The following is a 19,020-nucleotide window of genomic DNA, read 5'->3' on the forward strand; positions in this document are numbered from 1 at the left end:
GTAGCAGTGGCAAATCAGGACCAGTGCATTTATACCACAACAACCCTTCACAGGTTCTAAGAGCCTGCAGATATTAAAAGGACACTCGTGACTTACAGAGGGGGGAAAAAAAAAATCAATGCTACTCTGTGCTACTCTGTTATTCCGGTTGTCTCCAGGTTGCATGGATGATGGCCGAGCTCCTACCGTCCATTGATGATGCAAATGTGCTGACTCTATTTCTCGGGAGAGCTTACACTCCTCATAAACTCAACTGATTTTTTTTGAGGCCTTTGTCCCTTTCAGATACGACCGAACTCGTCACAGAGTTCCCAGGCGGCGGCTCTAGCAGGGGCGGAGCACACGGCCGGTTCCGCTGCGCACCGCCGGCTCTCGGCCCCGCCGCGTACCCAACACCCTCCCTCCCCGCACGGGCAAAGTCCGCGCGTACAGCTGGTCGGTCAGGCGCAAGGGCTGAAGCACACGCAGTCACACGCCGCGGCCGCCGCTCGCCGCTCCAGCGGCCCCGCACGCTGCCGCCGCCCGAGCCACCGCGGCCGAACTGCCCGGGCGGCGCCGCGCGCGCGCCCAAGCCCAACGGCCGCTCTGGCCCCGCGCGCCCAGCGGGTGGGCGGTGTTTCTGCGGCCGATAGCAGGGCCGGGGCTGGCGCGGCGTTGCTGGGGTGACTGCGCTGCGGCCCCTGCGGCCCGGGCGCTGCTCCCCGGGATCTCGCCGGCCCGGGGCTTCCTTTGAATTTGCCTCGCAGTGCTACAGCCGGCAATTACTGTTGTTACAAAGCTGGCACAGATGGTACCAGCGGCAGGGATGGCTGGCAGGGCTTTGCGTCTTTCAGGGCTACAGATCTGAGGTTGTTCCTGCAGTGTGATGAAGATGCTTTTTTACGTGTGGTCTGCAGGAACCATCTGCAGCTGTGCTGAGGAGAACACTGGCGTCTTGGGACAAAAACCGTTCCGCTTTTTCTGTTTTCCCAGACTTGCTGATCTGTCCAGTTCAGTGCAGTGTTTGTTTGCACAAGGCTGCGGGTGTGTGCTCTGTCAGGCCCCTGCTGGTTGCTGTCAGTCGGATGTTCCTCTTGGCTGACTGTGTGCTCGACAAGGTCTGCATTGCTGCACCTGGAAAACTTCACCCATGTGACTGTATTTTATTTTTCTTAGTAACTTCAATGCTTGGATTAAACATCTGCTGTTTAAGTATAGGTAAATTAAGTTTACTTTGCTGTTACGAGTAAGGACAACTTGTCAGCACAGTAAAAACTATAAGCTGCTCATAAAATAGTAGCTCTCAGATATTCAAAGCCACTTCAAATATATTTATTCCCATGATGTTGTGAGTACAATAAATATCATTAGGTTTTTTTCTTCAGTGTTTTTGATATAGAGATCTATTCAACATTTGTGGATCCCTGTTAATGGTGTTTGCATTATAGTAACTAAATTCAAGTCAGTCACAAACGAAATGTTCACATACTGTTGCTTATGACTGAAACAAGTGCATTACATTTATTTGAGCATATTTAGATTTCTTGCAATTAAGTTTTCATGGTGATATAAAATAGTGAATATATCTACATTGTACAAGTGCTTTTATTTGTACAGTAAACAATTTTCCAGGAGATCTTTTCTGAAAATAAAATGATAACTTCTCTTAACTGCATTATACAAAAAACTGTTATACAAGCAGGATTTGCTACAGCTCATAGTAGTGAAGTATTTATCTAGATTAAGTTTTCAAAACTTTCTTTGTATTTCCAACTTTACAATATCATAAAGCTTCAGTATAGAAAATAATGCATAAAAGGGGCAAATGCCTCTTGTGGGAGGCTTTAATTTCATCCATCCAATTTCTATTCTAAAGAGAATAACCATATTCTACATTCATTAATAATCAAAGAACTTGCCAAGTGGGCATTAAAAAACCCCCAAGAAGCTAGATGGAGAAAAATGTTTCTTCAATAATAATGGAGTTCTGTCTACTGCCCATACACAGAGGTACAGTGAAGAAAAGTAAGATTGCCAGAGTGATGCCTTCATGCAAGTGCAAGCTCTGGGACATTCTCCTTTAGTATCACTCATAAAACTCAGTGTTGTCTTGATTTTTCACATGTGATCTATTCTGTGTATCTTGTTTTTTCTCCCATTAAGCTATTTGCTGTTTAACTTCTAATATACTTCTTTTCAAGTCTAGAGAAAGAAAAAATATGGGTAGAGGAGATGTAGTATGTAAGTGAGACCGGGACTGCTGTATGATATAAGTATGAATCATTCCTAATAAAACTGAAGGAAATTTTAGCTTCAGAGTAATCACGTTAAAGGACTTTCTGCATCCTTCTTTTATTCCAAGTAAGTAACAAGCTACTTAAAAATTAATTTTGTGTCTGGACAGCTGTTGAAAATGTGCTAATGGCTGCATACCAAGTCTGTCCCCAATCTGAATAAATTTTACCATTTACCAGTGTTTTCATTAAAAATTTGATGCTAGATTTGAAAGGGAGACTAGGTTCCTTGCTATTTGTGCATGGCTGCTAGATACTACAGATCAACATGTCCTGTGTTTTAGGGGGGTGTGTTGCGGTGGTAATAAGGTAAAAGGAGACTAAGAGGGAGCACTGAGGTTGCATTTTTGTCTGTGTGCATAAAAGGAGGGAGGAAAAAACCCCACCCAATTCTGGAAACTTTATTAAATGCGTAATTGCAACCATTTAGAGCAACTGCAAGTAATGGTGTGGGTTTGAATAAAGTGTCACAAATTACTCATAGTTTAAAAACAAAACAAACAAACAAACAAACAAAACCCAACCAAAACCGAACCGACAACAAAAAATAACCCACCCCACAAAACCAAAAAACCCCAAACCCACAAACCAGTAGCCTCAGCACACAGACCCTGCTTATTAGACCCATTTTAATTCTCTTTTTACTTGCTCCTGTTTGTGAATACAGGTGCCAGGTTAGTGTTCCCTGCTTTTTTGGTCACTGTAATGCCCTTAGTACATCATTGTTGACTCCCACTGAATCTGGAAGTTCTGTTTGTGGAGAAGTGGAGGGCAGCTAACTCTCTGACTTGAACAGAATTAATCTGTAAATCTGTGCATGTGGATAGACATGCTCATGCAAATGGTGCAAGTTGCTGCACAGCTTAAATATTGGAAAGGTTCACAATCTACTGTTTGCCTTAAACATTGAACTAGAACCACAGCTGGTGAAAGATAATGAACTTCATTAAGAGCTCTGCTGATTTGTACTGTCTCACGTCTCACATTTGGAATAATTGTCCCAATTGCTTTGATACTTCAGCTACATTAGCTGTTGTTGCATTTCCAGGGTACTTCTCTGTATTTACAAGTTATAATTTATATGTATTTTTAGCCACAGGCTTTAAATGTAAATAGCCAAGTGTTCGTAAGCTCAAGCAAGACCAAAACTTAGATTTGAAGAGGGTTTGCGATTTCTAATTAGATTTCTAATTGCTATCTGAGGAGAGAGGCTATTTTAGCAGAAGTGAGGTGGAGGAGGTGTAGCCATAGCCTCAGTGCAGAACAGCTAAACCCTGGTGGGGGAACTTCCAGCAAGCTTTTGGGGAAATTGTGATTGGTCTAAATACACTGAGATGAAGGTTCCACAGTCCAGAGTCTGCTTCTTAATCCATCCTGCAGTGTGGCTGGGGCGATTGCCTCGACTGGCCTTGCCACTGCTGCTCCTGCCTCTGAGGCTGAGACAGCACATTCCCATTGGGAAGGGGAATGGGATTATCTCAGTGTTATCCATGATCTATTCCCAGCCTTTTTTCCCTCCTAAGCATTCCCTATTTTTTTTTAATACTCTTGTGATGGCATCTGACTCTCTCCACTAATACCTGTCTGAAAGCCTCTATGGATATGTTACAGCTGTGTATTGTGATGTGTGGGTATGCAACTGTTACGTTTTTCTCAGCTCGATTTGGGTAACACAGACCCATTCCTATCAAGTTAGAAATAGACTGAGCTTAAAGGGAACCCTGCCCAGAGAAGCAAACAAACAAACAGAAAAACCACCATCACCAAAACGCACCCCCCACAACAAAAATGACAAAAAATCCACAAAAATAACAGAGACAACATTCGCTGTTTAGAAAATGATCATGTTTCCAAAACCAATGGTTTGTACCTGTCTTGAGAAGAGAATTTTCTAGAAGAAAATTCTGATCCTGTGCAACCTGATCCAAGGTGAACCTGCTTTAGCAGGGGCGTTGGACTAAATGATCTCCAGAGCTCCCTTCCAACCCAAATCATCCTGTGATTCTGTGAAAAAAGCTTGAAGCAGTGGGTCTTCATGTGCTTCAACAAGAAAAGAAGGTATCTGAGAAGATAAATCTTTCTCTGGCCCCTGCCAAAAGGGGCAGCTAGAGGATTGCCAGCCAAGTTGTTGTCTGTCATGTTGTGTTTCACCATTCATTGGCAAATGTCCAGGGAGCTTAGAATCTCCATAACTTTGTAAAGTCTTCCTTAGTTTGGCCTCGTTTGAGATTTTTCTTGGTAAATGCAGACAGAAGGAACAAAGCCTCTGAGCCCAGAAAAGGAGCAAGGGATGGAGATTTTCCTTCACTTGGACAAACTGAAATATGTAGTTGTCACTTTCTTTTTCCTCAACACTCCTTCCCCAGTCCACCTGTGTTGCTCAGTCTGTTTGCATTCATGTGAAATACCAACAGATTAAACTGGACAAAATATTTTTGTAAAGCGATGCTCATGCATTATATTTGTAAAATTAATTTTACTCTTAATTTATAGCAGACTTTTAAATGTAGCATAACCATAAATGCTTTTTTAAGAAAATGTGCTAGCTTTTTCTTTGTAATAGACATTAATATTAGTTAATAGATTGCGATAGAGCAGAAGTTGTTAATGCTTGTTATTAAAAAAAACCCAAACAACAAAAAAACCCAATGAAAAAACCCAAACCAAAAACTACCCACCAATCCCCAAAGCAGAAACTATTTCGCTTCATTATTCAGCACTCCTGTTTCAGTGGAGTATATGCAGGCAGAGGTTCTGACTGGCCCAAAGGTGCTGCCACCTGGGATCTGATCCTGCAGGGCACCAAGAAGTGCAGACCTCCTGTTGTCATGGCAGAAGTAAGAGCAGTCAGCACGTTGTAGCATTTGGACCTTCTGACAATCAAGAGTAGCACAAGGCAGGAGGAAAAATGATCTTGGGTGGGAAGGGTTGGTTTCTCTTTTCACTGATGGAGGTATTCAGTTTATTAATTTTTGTGCAAAGGTAAAGCAGAGCCTTGCTCAGTAGCTCAACATGCGTGCTAATTTTAAATGAGAAAAGATTCAGCTCCTTTGGGTTTATCTACTGGCTGTGTATGACTAGAAGTGTTATGTAGCATTCTGACCCCAATGTATAATATACGTGTCTATTAATGTGAGAGTTGACCCCTATAGCATTGACTCTATAGCATTGGTTTAGAACAGAGGGTTTAATTTGGCTTTAGTTAAAATTTCACTGCTCCCCCACTAACTGGGTTACATGCTTTTCTGAAACCAGTTCTCTTCCTAGAGGAATTTCACATTAAAGCTTTAAGATTAGAAAATCATGTGAACATTTAAAAATATTTAAAAACAGTAATAAAAAAGTCAGTTTCTTCTCAAATAAACACAACATTTGAGGCAGAATAATATTTTAATAAAATTAAATCTAAGTATTCACAAAGCATTATGCAGATACAGTACATACTGTATTTAAAGCCTACAGACCTTAATTAATTTTATTCTAATGTAGTCAGCTTTGGACACAAGCTAAGCTTACTCATTTTGTAATAAGAAAGTTTACAATTGTTCCTGAAAGTGGTTTTACATATATACATATATATATATCTATATCTATACTCCTACATATAAGTGTAGGTATATACACACACTTGTGTGTATATAAGTATATACACACATATGTACACACGTATGTACATATATAAAATACACACATGCACACATACAGGAATGTGTGTGTAGTGTGTGTGTCCACATACATATGTACCCTATCTAGGATTGTGGTAGAGAGGCCAGTCATTGAAAACAGACAACTGCAAACAATCACCCTAATAATTATAAAACAAAAATGTATAAAGTATTTTGTAATTAACCAGATTGTTAATAATTTATATTGAACAAAAGGAACACAGTCTTCTCTATCATTTAGAAATTAGATTTATTGCGTTTGATTATGTTTGAGTGACAGATGAAGAGGACCTGTTGCTCATGGCAGCTAATTTCTATGATGCATACTCTTTTATTTATTTATTTATTTATTTATTTATTTATTTATTTATTTATTTATTTATTTATTTATTTATTTTTGATGCACTGGAAGCAAATTATTTAATTAATGCAGTTTTGTGGATGCAAGACACTTTCCAGCATGTGGCAGAGTTTTCCTGTCTCTTAAAATACTGCTCTTCTTCAACTGGTTTGGAAGGAGGCTGGTTTCTCTGTCCTAATTGTTTCAAACTCAGAAGACCTGGTTACCTTATTCTTTCTCTAGATTCAGAAGCTCTCTGATTTATTGTAAAAAGCTCACTACAAGAAAGGTAAATTAATTTTCAAAAGTGAGCTAGAAGTAGTTTTTGCTTGAATTTTAGCTTGGTCAGGTAGGATTTATTTCTATTGAATTACTGTTATTGGTTGCCTATTTGCTCTGAAGACATATCCATGATAAAATACTATTTCCATGACAGCAGCAAATGGTAATCTCCATGCAACGTAAACTGTAATTTCAGAACATGCATGTTATTTAAAAAAAATAGAAATATAAGGTGCCTTGAGAATGCTGGCAGTTTTACATTGGGAACATACAGTTAATGTGTATATATATATTTACATCAGATCTGCTCAACTTTACCTTACAAGCTTCAGATTTAGGAAAATATACAGTACTTTTGCATATAATGTTATATTCCTTGTAGCCCCTGAGTCAAGTATAGAGGATTTAAATTAAAAAAAAAAAAATAAAAAGGAAAAACAGCCATTAAAAGCACTTACATTTTTATGTGAAGTAATAGTATAAAAGTATTATTTCCCAGGAAGACCAGGATCGGAAACATGCCTATGAAGACTCAAGATTCCTACAGTGCTTAGTGAAGATTCTGGCAAGGAAGGGTGCCTGACTGGCTGGAGATAAGTTTTACAATGCTGTGGGGGATGCTCTACAGACTGGTCGTGTTCTTGATCTAAAAAAGAAGCCAGGTTGTCTTCTGAGGCTGTGTTAAGATGCACTCCACTTGAGAGGGATTCTTTGGATTTAAGTCTCCCTTTACCAAGGTCTGGAAATTCAGGACACTGGAAATGAGGAGAAGAAACAAGATGGTATTAATTAAATCAGACTCTTCCAGGCTCTTGTTCTGCTCAAAATTAGCATGTTCAACGGTTGCTGGAAAACCTTGTTTAAAAATTAAGCAGTATACTGAAATATTTTTGCATGGTATTGCATTTGATTTAATATAATTGAATGCAATTCTGTTGATTAATTGTAGAAGCCTGGATATCTTGTCCCCTCCTCGTACTTGCTCATGTGACATTGAGATACGGACCTGCACCCATGCAGGCAGATCTGATGCTTGGAAACTGCTTGTGTTTTACAGCTGTGGCTGGTATTTGTCATTTTTGTTAACTTTTGTGAAGAGCATGATAATAAAGTGAATCAGTCTGACTATAAGATCATTGCGTTGATCTCTACAATCCTCACAGAAAATTTGCCCTCTGAAACTGTGGAGTTCCCTAAACTAGTGAACAAGCATCTAGATCGATATGCGCTTCTTCTATCATAAGCTAAAAAGGTTAGCGAACCTATTTTGATCTTATTGGACATGTACACACCTGAGATGAAGGACTGAAAGTTTTGTCTGTTTTAATTGACGCTGCAGGCTGAAGCTTTTGTATCATCCGGATTGCTGGCTGCTGGTACTCTGCACCTGCAGTCACCATGCTGTAGGCGGGCGGGATGAGCGTTGACTGCCTTTGCAGGAGCTGCAGGATGGTTTGGATATCAGCAGTCATTTGGGATTCAAGCCTAGAGAAATAACATCAGTTAACTCATTGTCAGGAATAGGTATATTTTAACCTACTGATAACAGATGCATTAAAGAGAGACCTGCAGCTTACAAATAAAGCCAACTATTGCTTGTTATGACAATAACCATGTCTTAAATAGGAAAGAACAGAAGAGGGAGTACTGTGCCCTTCCAAAGCTTGTTGGCTCTCCCTTTCCTTTGCAGAATGTACCTGTGTGCCTGTCTCTGATCTTTTTGCTGCATTCAGAATGAGTTCAATACTGTTCCTTATGTTTGTAACAAAAAGTAACATGGGGCACCAGGTTTTTGGTTGAAATTAAGTGGAAAAAATGTACTGTCTTCATTGTAACTAAATTGATTTGTGCTGGCTGAGGATGGGGCAGTCTTTCTGATGCATCTGACAATTAATTCTGACATTCCCAATGCCAATACAATGCACTGAAATAAGCAGAAAATCACATTTGTGTTTTTTCCATAGTTAGACAATGAAAGATGTGTTCAAGATCATTAAAAAAACCTAACAGCCCAAGCCTTCTTACTGTGAAAATTTATGCAGACTTATTCAGGCCTCAGAATTAATGTCAACATTTTTGATGTTCAAATTTAGTAGCTTATTTCTCTTTTTTTTTCTATTTTCATAAGTTTGTATATGACTTCAGAAACACTTGAGCTGCTTATGTTGTTCATACTAAGAATTCCGTAATACTGAAATGATTTTTGAATGGTCTTGCCAAGATCTGTGACAAACTCAGCAGTAGGTAATGCCTGTAGTGCCTCCCAAGCTGCTGGAAGGCTATGGAACGTGCTATGACAGGCTGTAGTATGGGTAGGCAGCCTTCTGTATTGCAACTCATCTCCTGACAGAGTAAACAAATCTTTTTCAGCAGCCTTTAATGTTGTGAATGTTACCACTTGGGCTCCCTGCAGCAGCAGAATTGATCCTATGCTGACAGATTTTTGCTTTCACCAGGTGCTTCACTGTTTGATATTATTTTTTATCATGTTGGAGTTGTCCATTGCTCATGTCATTTATTTATAAAAGCATCTATGAAATTAATCTGAAAGGTATGCCAAAGGATATTTAAGATGCTTGTTTCTTCCTTTATCAGGAGAAGCTGGTTTTGTCACATCAGTTCTCATAAAGAAAGGCCCAGACTGAGAGGTAACAGATAATCATGCCCTACTCACCCTCTTGTTCAGCTCCCTTGGGTTCTTTGCCATTTGCAAGTGTGCCGATCTTACACAAGCAGGATGCTGAAGCCACGGGGGAAAAAATATCGCAGCAGCAGCAGCATCATGCCACCATCCAGAGAGCTTCCATCTGCTAAACCTGGGCCTTAACATTTCAGTGAATATAAGGTATTTAGCACTGGAGGACTTGCATCAATTATTGTCTTTGGCTTTGAATTAACTTTAAAATTGCTCCCTTCTTTTTGTCAGCACTTGATGGGAGTTTCCTGGTACTTCAAATCAAAGAGTAACTCTGGTAGTCTTTATTCATCATCGTTGCACGTATGTCTTCTCCATTCTCCAAAATTGTCATGTCACCCAAGGATGGGCAATTAGGAGAACCTTAGATGCCTGGCCCACAGCATCCATGAAATTCCAGTTACTTAAAGAGGTGAAAGAGAGAAAGCTCTAGGGACATATTCCTCCTACAATGGTTTTCCAGCGTTCTAGATCGATTTATGAATTTGAGTGTTACGCCAAGCCTCTAGCTTGGCATAGAAAAGGTCAGAAAGAACTGACTCTGCTTTTTAGTCCAGCAGGTCAGATCTGACATAAACAGGATAGAATATTGTCTTCTACATTCATAGAAGACCCATCAAGGCCCAAAATTCTGAAAGCATGAAAAGCTTTAAAAACATGAGAAGAATTAAAGAATAAAATTATTTAATAAAATCCATACCAATTTAAATCTTACTTTATCAGCAATAGTGATGTTTTCTCACTTAAAAATACTGAGAACTTGAATAAGAATTTGATAAAACTATGGGTAAATTTGAGATATAACTTCAGTTTCAAGAACTTAAGATTTCAGGAGAAGAAATATAACAGAAAGACTACTCACTGTGGATTTGGAACATGCAGCTGCTTAGTTATGTGACATTTACAGTTACTTAGATTACTCAACTTCAGTGCAATTAGAAATTATGGCAATTTTGGCTTCCATGTTAAAAATTTCTTTTGCTGTACTATATAGTATTCAGAAATGAAAAATATTATGTTTTGATTGGTTTATGGTAGATGAAGGCAGTAATATGGCTTTAAACTGATTGCTAAAATGTACAGCACAGAATGCCAGTGAAGAGCTACTAAAGTATAATTAGGGCTGAGTGCGTGTCATAGCATTTGTCATGGAAAAATATTGAAATTAGTGGAACTGCAGAGTGAAAATCATAAAAAAGCCACAGACCTGAACTTAGGGCAATTTAAAATTAAATGAAATTACATGGTAAATTATAGTGTAGGATGGATGAAAATTCAGTAACCATATTTTTAAGATGCTATAAACCATGCTGCCTAGCTGCCAGCAGAGTAGTATATCAGAAAGCAAAAGAGAGAAGGAAGACATATGTTATTAAGCAAAGGTAATAATAGATTCTGACAAAGAAGGCATCTGTTTTCTGTTGGAACAGATATAAGTATTTTGCCTTTGCATACTACCATGTCTTATTATAATTACAGTTGCAAAATAAGTCAATGCATCAAAAAGGGAATTTGTCTTTTTAAACAAGGCAACTGTTTTACTTTGGGTCTCCAGGAAAGAAACCATACTTCAGACATTGAAGATACTGAAAACTGTCGTTTTGTGGACGTGTAAATATCTAGGAGTTACTGCTAATGGACCAGCATTCTGGGTGAGGTGAGATTTAAATTTAACAAGTTGGGATGACTCACTACAGTTTCTTTGTTAAAAAGTTGGTGCCCTAAACAGTCAATTGAGGAGAAAGGCTCTTCTGCAAGGCAATTCAGAGTAGCTAATGTAGGTACCTACAGGTAAGTGGCATGAATATTCTCACAATGAATTAAAAATGTTGTACTCAGCATTCCCAGAGTAGGTTTTTCCAAGAATCTGGAAGACTGAATTTAGGTGATATTTAGGCTCCTCAGAATACATATAGACAAGAAAGCGATATTCCCACCAGGCATATTTGTGTACTTTTGAGCTTCTGACGATCTGAATGCTTTTGTAAACTTCCCGTGCAAATTCATTCCTCCTGTAGTGTCATTAATATCAGTTGTACGATGTACTCTTTCATGCATATATTTTTTTTTATCATATCTCTTTTTTTACCTGTTGAGTTGTTCTTGAAGTAAATCTAATCGATTCTCCACTTCCCCATATATAAAGTCACTTTCAGTTTCACAGATGCCCCATGTAACATGGGGTAATGCTGACTGAGCTGGGGAGTCCTGGTACTCCTGGATGTTCTCCTGCTCCCAGTCTCTTTTATCAGCAATATCTGATGAAAAACAAACCATATAAAAATATAGCTTCATATACATGCTGTTAGAGAGGGCTTGGTACTCCTCAGGCATCCCACTTACAAGCGTTTCTCAGAACCTTGAAAGTCAAATGGCTATGCTGGCACATTGCCTGATCAACTCTGTGACAGTTCATTTTGTTTAGTAACTTGTGAATCCTAAAAGAATGAAATATGCAGCATAGCTGGGTCAGTCAGAGGTCACTTTAATAGTAAATGAAGCTTTGTGGTAATTTTTTTTCTTTTTTAATTTTTTAATTTTTTTCCTCTTTGAACTACAGGTAAAATTCTGGATTAAGTTAGAGAAAATAAATTTATTTCAAGCTAAAAAGGGCCCAGTTGCATAATTAGGATCTTACTTCAGAGTTTCAGTTAGCTTACAGTATTTAGTTCCTCTTCTCATCCATACATATTGTATATACAATTTATAAAGAATATAAAAACATACTTTTTGTATGAGTTACATTTATTTGTTTATCTCCGGCTCTTTGTAAAAAAATGCTGATGACTACTCCAGGCCCCATCCAGTACCTGCGGTGGCCGAATTCTATCCCTCTTGTCCCTCCCAGTTCTCGGATCTCTGTGATTAAACACTGCACCGTATCACCCCGACTGAACTCAGGGGCAGTCCTTCTTTTTGCTTGGATCTATGGTTTAAGCTATTTTTCCTTCCTCTTTCAATTTGCTTAATTTACACCTCTCTGCATTTGTTAATTATGTTCCTGGCTCTAGATTGTTTCTTCCGTTCACCAAGCTGGTGGAAGGTTACAAATAATTTATCATGGGATTTATTAGTTGCACATACCACTATCTGATATAGAATGAAGATCTTTCTGTGAGCTTTTCAGAGGCTCTAGGTGACATATTTAGGGTGAACAGTACTTTTTCTACATATACCCCCACCTGCCTCGAGCCTTTATTACTTTGAGTGAATCTGTTGTCACACAGTTAAAAATGGCTCAGTACCACTCAGATTCTCCTCTGCTGTGATAAAAAGGCTGTTAAAACTTCAACATCTGTTCAGTACGACTCCCATTAGGGTTGTATTTGTAATTATTTAACTACATGAATTTACAGAATGTATAAAAAGTTCTTACTGCGCTCAGGCTGCAGCTTCAAAATACAGCTGGACAGAATGGTTGACTGCTTCTAAGGCGTCAGCCTCTGAGGTATGAGCAGTTGGATTTGAATCCCCCCTGAATTGTTTGCTCAGAGCTTCTCCTAACACATCTCTTGGCTCTGCATGTTGATAACTCAGCATAGGTTACATTCATTTCACACCTGTGAAATTTTTCTAAGCAACCATAGCTGCAAGAGCAATGTTTCGAAGAGAAAAAAACCCAAAATAGTGTGGGTGACATGTGAGTGGTTTGTCCAAGTCTGTTATCTAATCCTTTTCAAACATATCTTTGAGCAGTGTTGCTCTAAGTAAAGAAAAAAATAATAATAGAAAAAAAAAATAAAACTTCCTGCTCATATTTAGTATTTCAAGCATATTTACCCAGGAAGGGCGGCTCTCACTATGTGACTCCAAGTGGAGGAGAGTTGTTTCTCTTTTTTACTAGAGAAAGGCGCTTCCTGCATTACTTGATCTTTGGTTAGCAGGTGGGAGAAGGTTTCCTGGAGCTGTAGAGAGGTTTGAATTTCATACGACATGACCTGTAACTGATTTTATGCACTGAGCAGAAGGAAAAGGAAGGAGATTTCACCTTGGCTACGCAGAAACCTATTCAGCATCTCATCCATTTAAACCAACAGGATAGGAAAACACTGTCAGAGAAGCATGTAATTTGGCTTTAGCAGGCACACATGGCACAGTTAGAAAGGTCTCAGCAACGCGAAGGGAACAGACTATGAAAAATTCAGGGGTAAAATTTTAAACTATGGGTGTGGGTGCAATGGATATTGTAAATCCAGTGAACTTAATTTTACACAGTCAATTTCAAGAGTAGAAACTAAAAATATGGGCCATACATTTCACTGCTTTGTAACGTCCTTTAAAAAAATAGGTGTTGGTTATTTTACACAATTAATCATTTAATAAAATAATGTATTTTTCAATGTTGTGGATTATCCCCGGAAAATCAAAGATGCTTTTGTATTTGTGGACTATAGGTAGTCTACATATAGTAGACTTTTGTATTTGTAGACTATATGTATTTGTAGACTGTTATAATGAACATTTAATTTGTGGCAAAGGAAATTAATTGCCATTCAAATTATAAAATAAATTCATACACTATAAGCAAGTTAATACATACACTATAAGATGAGGTATTGTACTGTTCTAAGAATCTTTACGGGTACTTTCACATACACGAGTAACCCAAGAAAAACCCAACAGCAGTTAAAGTTTATAAACAGCTGTGGTCTTCCAGGGCTTGAAGAATCCTAGACTGAGAACTAAATGAATAAATGTGTAACTTGGTTCACTTGAACAATTCAAGAGTCAATCCAAATAATGACAAAGTGAAAACAGAGAATACCATTTACCCACAATATATAGATTGCCAGCTAGAGGAAAATTATCAGGTCTTCTCAAAAGAGCCAGATATTTTAAAATTGAGATGCACTTTGAGATTATGAGAGAGAAGTTTATGCAGTTTCAGCCCACATTATCCAATACATTATTAATAGTATTTCCATTCATCGAGAGTAATGACCAAAGCTTAAAACAACTAAAGATAATTAAATATGTATCAGCCACAGTGGTAATGAATTGCAATAGCTTTTACAAGTGCATTTGTATTCAAGATTTATAAGGTACCATAATATATGTGGATTATAAACACACATAAATACAAGCAGAGTTTATTTCAAAATTTCATTATGTTTGTAACTACTTTTATGGTAAGTTATAATCAATCTTTAATTAATAACAGGAGTAAGAATTTAGCTTAGGACATATATCAAAGCTGGTCTTATTTTATTGACCTTGAAGTTTTCATGAAAGTTGCAAGAAAGGTAATGAGCTTTTATACACATTACCAGAAGTACTAGATTACAAAGCAGAAAAAATAATGTGGTCTTAATCAAAATATATAACCTTCAGACATCCTAAATTTAGCTCAAAATCTGCTACAGGTTGCCTTGGAAAATGTTGCTATAGCTGCAAGGACACATTTCTGGCTAGTGGTAGGGAAAAGGTAAGCTTTCAAATTGCAGTATGTATGCAACAAGTTTATGTGGTGCAGATGTATACAGCCCTAACCTGGGGAGACCAGGCTTCACATATTTGTACCTTGGAAATGTAAAAATTGCATTGTTTGGCCTGATTAATCTTTAGGTTCATTTAAAATTATGCTGTAAATCCTAAAGTTTATTGAATAGTGGCTAAATGTTTAAATTGCCTCAATGGAAACAAACTGCTGGGGAAAACAGCATTAAACCGTAAATAAGTAATTCTTCCCTTCAGACTGAAAGAATTACAAATGAACATTTAGCAATATTTAAATTGTATATTAATCCAGGGCTTTTCATTGATTTCCCTTCCTATCACTGAAAAAAAAAAACAAACTACATTAGATGTGACTTTAATTATGTGATCTAACTTTATGTAAAATTAAGTAAGATTGCTAAATAGTTCTGATCATTTTTCATATACAAAAGGTCAAATCTTTGTTGTGTTTTACTCATGGAAGTCAGGATTTGGTGTGTGTGATGTAGTGGCATTCCTTTTAACCAACATGTGGAGCAAAATGAGATAGCATTTTTTCAAGCTGTTAGGATTTTTTCTTTTTTTCACTTAAATTTAGTTGTACCATGCCAATGCAGAGTAGGAAACTAGTTACCTGAAAACGTTCTTTTTTCTTTATCCACGTGCAACCATTCCTAGGTTTATCTAGCTCTTATTATCTGGGATTTTTTTACTGTCCCCCAATCCTGGCATATCAAACACCCTTTGAGGGATTCTTTACTGCTTTTGATGCAGTTTTCATCCATCAGCGTTCAATGAAATCCAATACCAGCTGACAGTTTTAAAGAGTTGGTTTAAATGACTTTCCTAAGGCAGTTCAGTTAGAATATGATTTATTAACAGAGCCTGGAATAGTCTTTTGGTGCTTCTGTAATCCAGTCCCACAGCCAGTGTACTAAACTACATTAGTCCTTGTGAGAAATAATAATTTTTGATCTAAAATATTTTTTCTTGCTAACCTTTCAGGAATCACAATAGTAAATATTACCTTTCAGGAATCACAATAGTAAATATTAGGCAAAGAATTAATAGAACCATTCAGATTTTTTTTTTTTTTTTTTTTTTTTTTTTTTATAATTAGACTAAAAAGATGTCTACTCAAACTTCACAAAATAGCTAGATTACCTTTGCAAGGACTGCTTTTGTCTATTAGAACTTCTTCTGTGGCATGAACCATTTCTTCGAAGTCGACCTCTGTGGTTTTCTCTGTTACAAGTGGGTAATCAGCTATCCCAGAGAACAGGGGCTTTTGCTCATCTTCAGTGGAGGACACAAAAGACGATGACCCACTTTTTTTCTCCTCGAAGTGTTTCTTAATAGATTGGTAGTATGTGGTGGTGTCCCCTGAGGGTTCAGGATCACTCTGATCATTCTCTTTGAAATAATCTGTTAAACACAAATAATTGTGTACAATAACATGCAGTTCATGAAACTGTATTCTAGTTTATTCTGGTCTGAGGATGGAGATGATAATTATATCAGCTAGGAAGTTCACTGCCTATTAGAATAAATTAAAGTCTTTTTCGATACCTCTATCAGAGAAGATTTATTTTTCTTTTGAAGTCCTAGAAGACATTTGCATGTATGTAGTAAGTACTCATAGTCCCTAAACCATAAGTCATTATGCAAAAAGTTGCTTATATCAAAACAGCAAAGGTTTTGTCCAACACAGTCCTGTTTACTCTATTTTTTTTTTTCCTGGGTGAGATTTGAGAAAGCCTTATATTCCATAGTTAAAAAACCCCCCAATTTATTATTTAATTATCTCTTCCAATTTCTCACATTCCTGTACATTTCTCATAGCCTTGACAGGTTAACAGTCATGGATGTTGGACTCCATATCAGAACTACCCATTTGTGTTTTGCCCACATAAAGAACATCTTTGCTGGTTATTTTTTTTTCCCCAGAAAAGATAAATGTATTAATCAACCACCCAACCTTAAAATGTCTGGGCACACATAAACAGAGGGAATGTTCTCCATGCTCATTACTGCGAAACCTATGTTTAGGATTGACAGGGTAGAGAGGAACCATATTGATGCAAAAAAGAAGGAAGTTCCTTGCCTGTCTTTGTGGGATGCTCTCTAAACAACTTTCCAAAGTAGCCCAAATTCATTAGCCTTTAGAATGAATTCAAATTCTCTGAACATTCAGTCTTTTGAATAAGTACACAACATGCTGTGATGTATATGGTAGCAGAGTACCAATCAAGCTGAGAATGAATCTTTTGTTAAACACATTCGAGGTCTGTAGTGAGGAACAGTAGACTCAGACCTCTTAAGAAGTGGCTAATAAAACTAGATTTAAAGCAGATGCCTTTAAAAACACATTGTAAAAATTAAATAGGATTTAAACCTAAGAATGATCATTCATTAATATAGAGAACTCCTGATCTCTTTTCAGCATAAACTTGAAGCTAATTTCCAATTTAATATTTGGTCTTACCTATTTTTAACTGAAATGTCAAGATAATTCCAGTTCTGCTATTTATTTAAAACACATTTTAGCAGGGTAGTCTCAACAACATATAAATACTGTAACTGGTTTGCATTAACTTCCTGGGGAGACAGCATGATTTCCCATCTGCTTTGTGCTAATTACTAATCAACACGGCTCTGGAATGTCTGTAGTCTTTACAGCCCACAGCAGTGGTTAACACAACATTTAGTATATTCCCTAGGTTTCTTCTCTGTTTTCTGGTCACTATAAGGAAATGAAACTGTGGCCTCATCTAATCCTCTTTATCTGCAAATAAAGAGAATGCAATATCTGTACAGAGCACGCTGCAGGAGTCCAGGCATCTGGGAGCAGTGAGGGCAGGTAATGGCCAACAAAATAAAACCATCACTAAAGCAGACCTCCTGTAACTGTACCCTCTAGAATCTCCAAGGGCAGTTAACACAGCCCTGGACTGAAGTGACTTTAGCTCCTGTTAGCAGGATTACTTGCTGTAAGTGATGTGGGTGATACTCTGATACTGTGAAGGCATCAACACAAACACAAATGGCCTGGCAATGTGATGCTCTTGGGGAATGCTCAGAGTGGAGAGTCAAGTACCATGTTCTCTGCAATCTCTTCTCCAAAGTAGTACAAAAGCAAAAGAAAGCTTAATAAGAAAATTCTGATGTAGATGTCTCGCATGGCTTTTATTGTGGGAATATATGGTGAAATACATACAGTCACACTACAGTAAATTGCCTTAATTACTTACTGTTTGACTGACTTCAACCTGTGAAAAAGATGTTCTAATGAAAGCTTGAAATTGCCATTTTTTAGGGTAATTTTTTATGTTCATGGGATTTTGTGCACTAATGGTAGCTGTAATGAGCACCCTGTGGAATACAAATCAATCAGTGGACTCATTTTAAGAGGAAGTCATTGAGGCTCTAATGAAAAAGTTGTATAGCAGATGAAGTATAGCAAGCTGTCTTATCTGTCGTATTCATAGAATATTAAAATATCTAGAAACAATAAGCCAGGTTCTTCTAACAATTACACTGCTGTAAAACCACAGCAATTCAGTCAATATCCCTGCATTTAGTCTCCATCTATGTCAGAGCGACAGAACATATTGTTTTCCTAATACTATCTGGGTAAAATGAACTCACTAGCATTAGAAGAAAGTGGAGATCTGTTGAATGTGAGGTATTGCCTACTGAAATCATGAAAGGTTTGTTCATCAGCTGATCTTTTTCAAAGTACGCATCTTTGGCTTTACTGCTGTTGCTTTATCTGCTAGCCATCTGGTTACATTCAGAGAGTCAAAAGTTGTTTTCCTTTTAAAAGACTCTTATTTAATGCTAAACATTCTTCTGCCTGGAGAATAATTCCGTGATACTCTGCATCTAGAGTAGGAATTAAAATGGGAACTGCATTTTTTATTTGGCTCTTTGGGATCTGATCATGGTGCAAGCTCTGTATCCTGTGCCTTTGTAGCTCAGTAAAAATAAATTACAAACAATATCTATGTAGCGCCTCATTCAGAGTGTGAATTTTTCCAATATCTCCTTTCTTTTGTAAGGAAAATCAGTCATTGGTTTGGAATGAATTTTCCAGAAAAGAAGAGTTTCCATCTGTGAATGTGTATGTATGGATAAGTTCATTTTCTATTACACAGACTCAAGGTTTCAAGAAGTTTCTCTTCTCCTTTCTCTTCTGTTTCCCAAATGCATGTAATAATTAAAAAAAACCCCTCATCCTCGTGCTTCCTCCTTCCTTTTCCAGTTAGACAAGTTTTACTTTCTGATTCTGGTTGCTAGAAACTATGTTTTGCCGAAGTTGAGTATTTC

The 19,020-nt window shown here is 37.7% G+C and overlaps 1 protein-coding gene across 4 annotated transcripts in view; it reads right to left on the reverse strand.

The window, feature by feature from the left end:
* Nucleotides 1-1,566: 1,566 nt before the first annotated feature.
* Nucleotides 1,567-19,020, reverse strand: part of KCNH7 (potassium voltage-gated channel subfamily H member 7) — a 228,201-nt gene continuing 210,747 nt past the window's right edge. For all 4 annotated transcript variants that reach the window (XM_065068678.1, XM_021290922.2, XM_021290943.2 and 1 more), the window contains 4 exons: nt 15,856-16,116; nt 11,345-11,513; nt 7,853-8,045; nt 1,567-7,315 (listed from right to left, as the gene is read on the reverse strand). In XM_065068678.1, the coding sequence (XP_064924750.1) occupies nt 7,049-7,315; nt 7,853-8,045; nt 11,345-11,513; nt 15,856-16,116 (890 nt within the window). In that variant the 3' untranslated portion in view covers nt 1,567-7,048. The remainder of the gene's footprint in view (nt 7,316-7,852; nt 8,046-11,344; nt 11,514-15,855; nt 16,117-19,020) is intronic.

Source organism: Columba livia, chromosome 7, assembly GCF_036013475.1.
Source record: "Columba livia isolate bColLiv1 breed racing homer chromosome 7, bColLiv1.pat.W.v2, whole genome shotgun sequence".
Lineage (NCBI taxonomy): Eukaryota > Metazoa > Chordata > Aves > Columbiformes > Columbidae > Columba > Columba livia.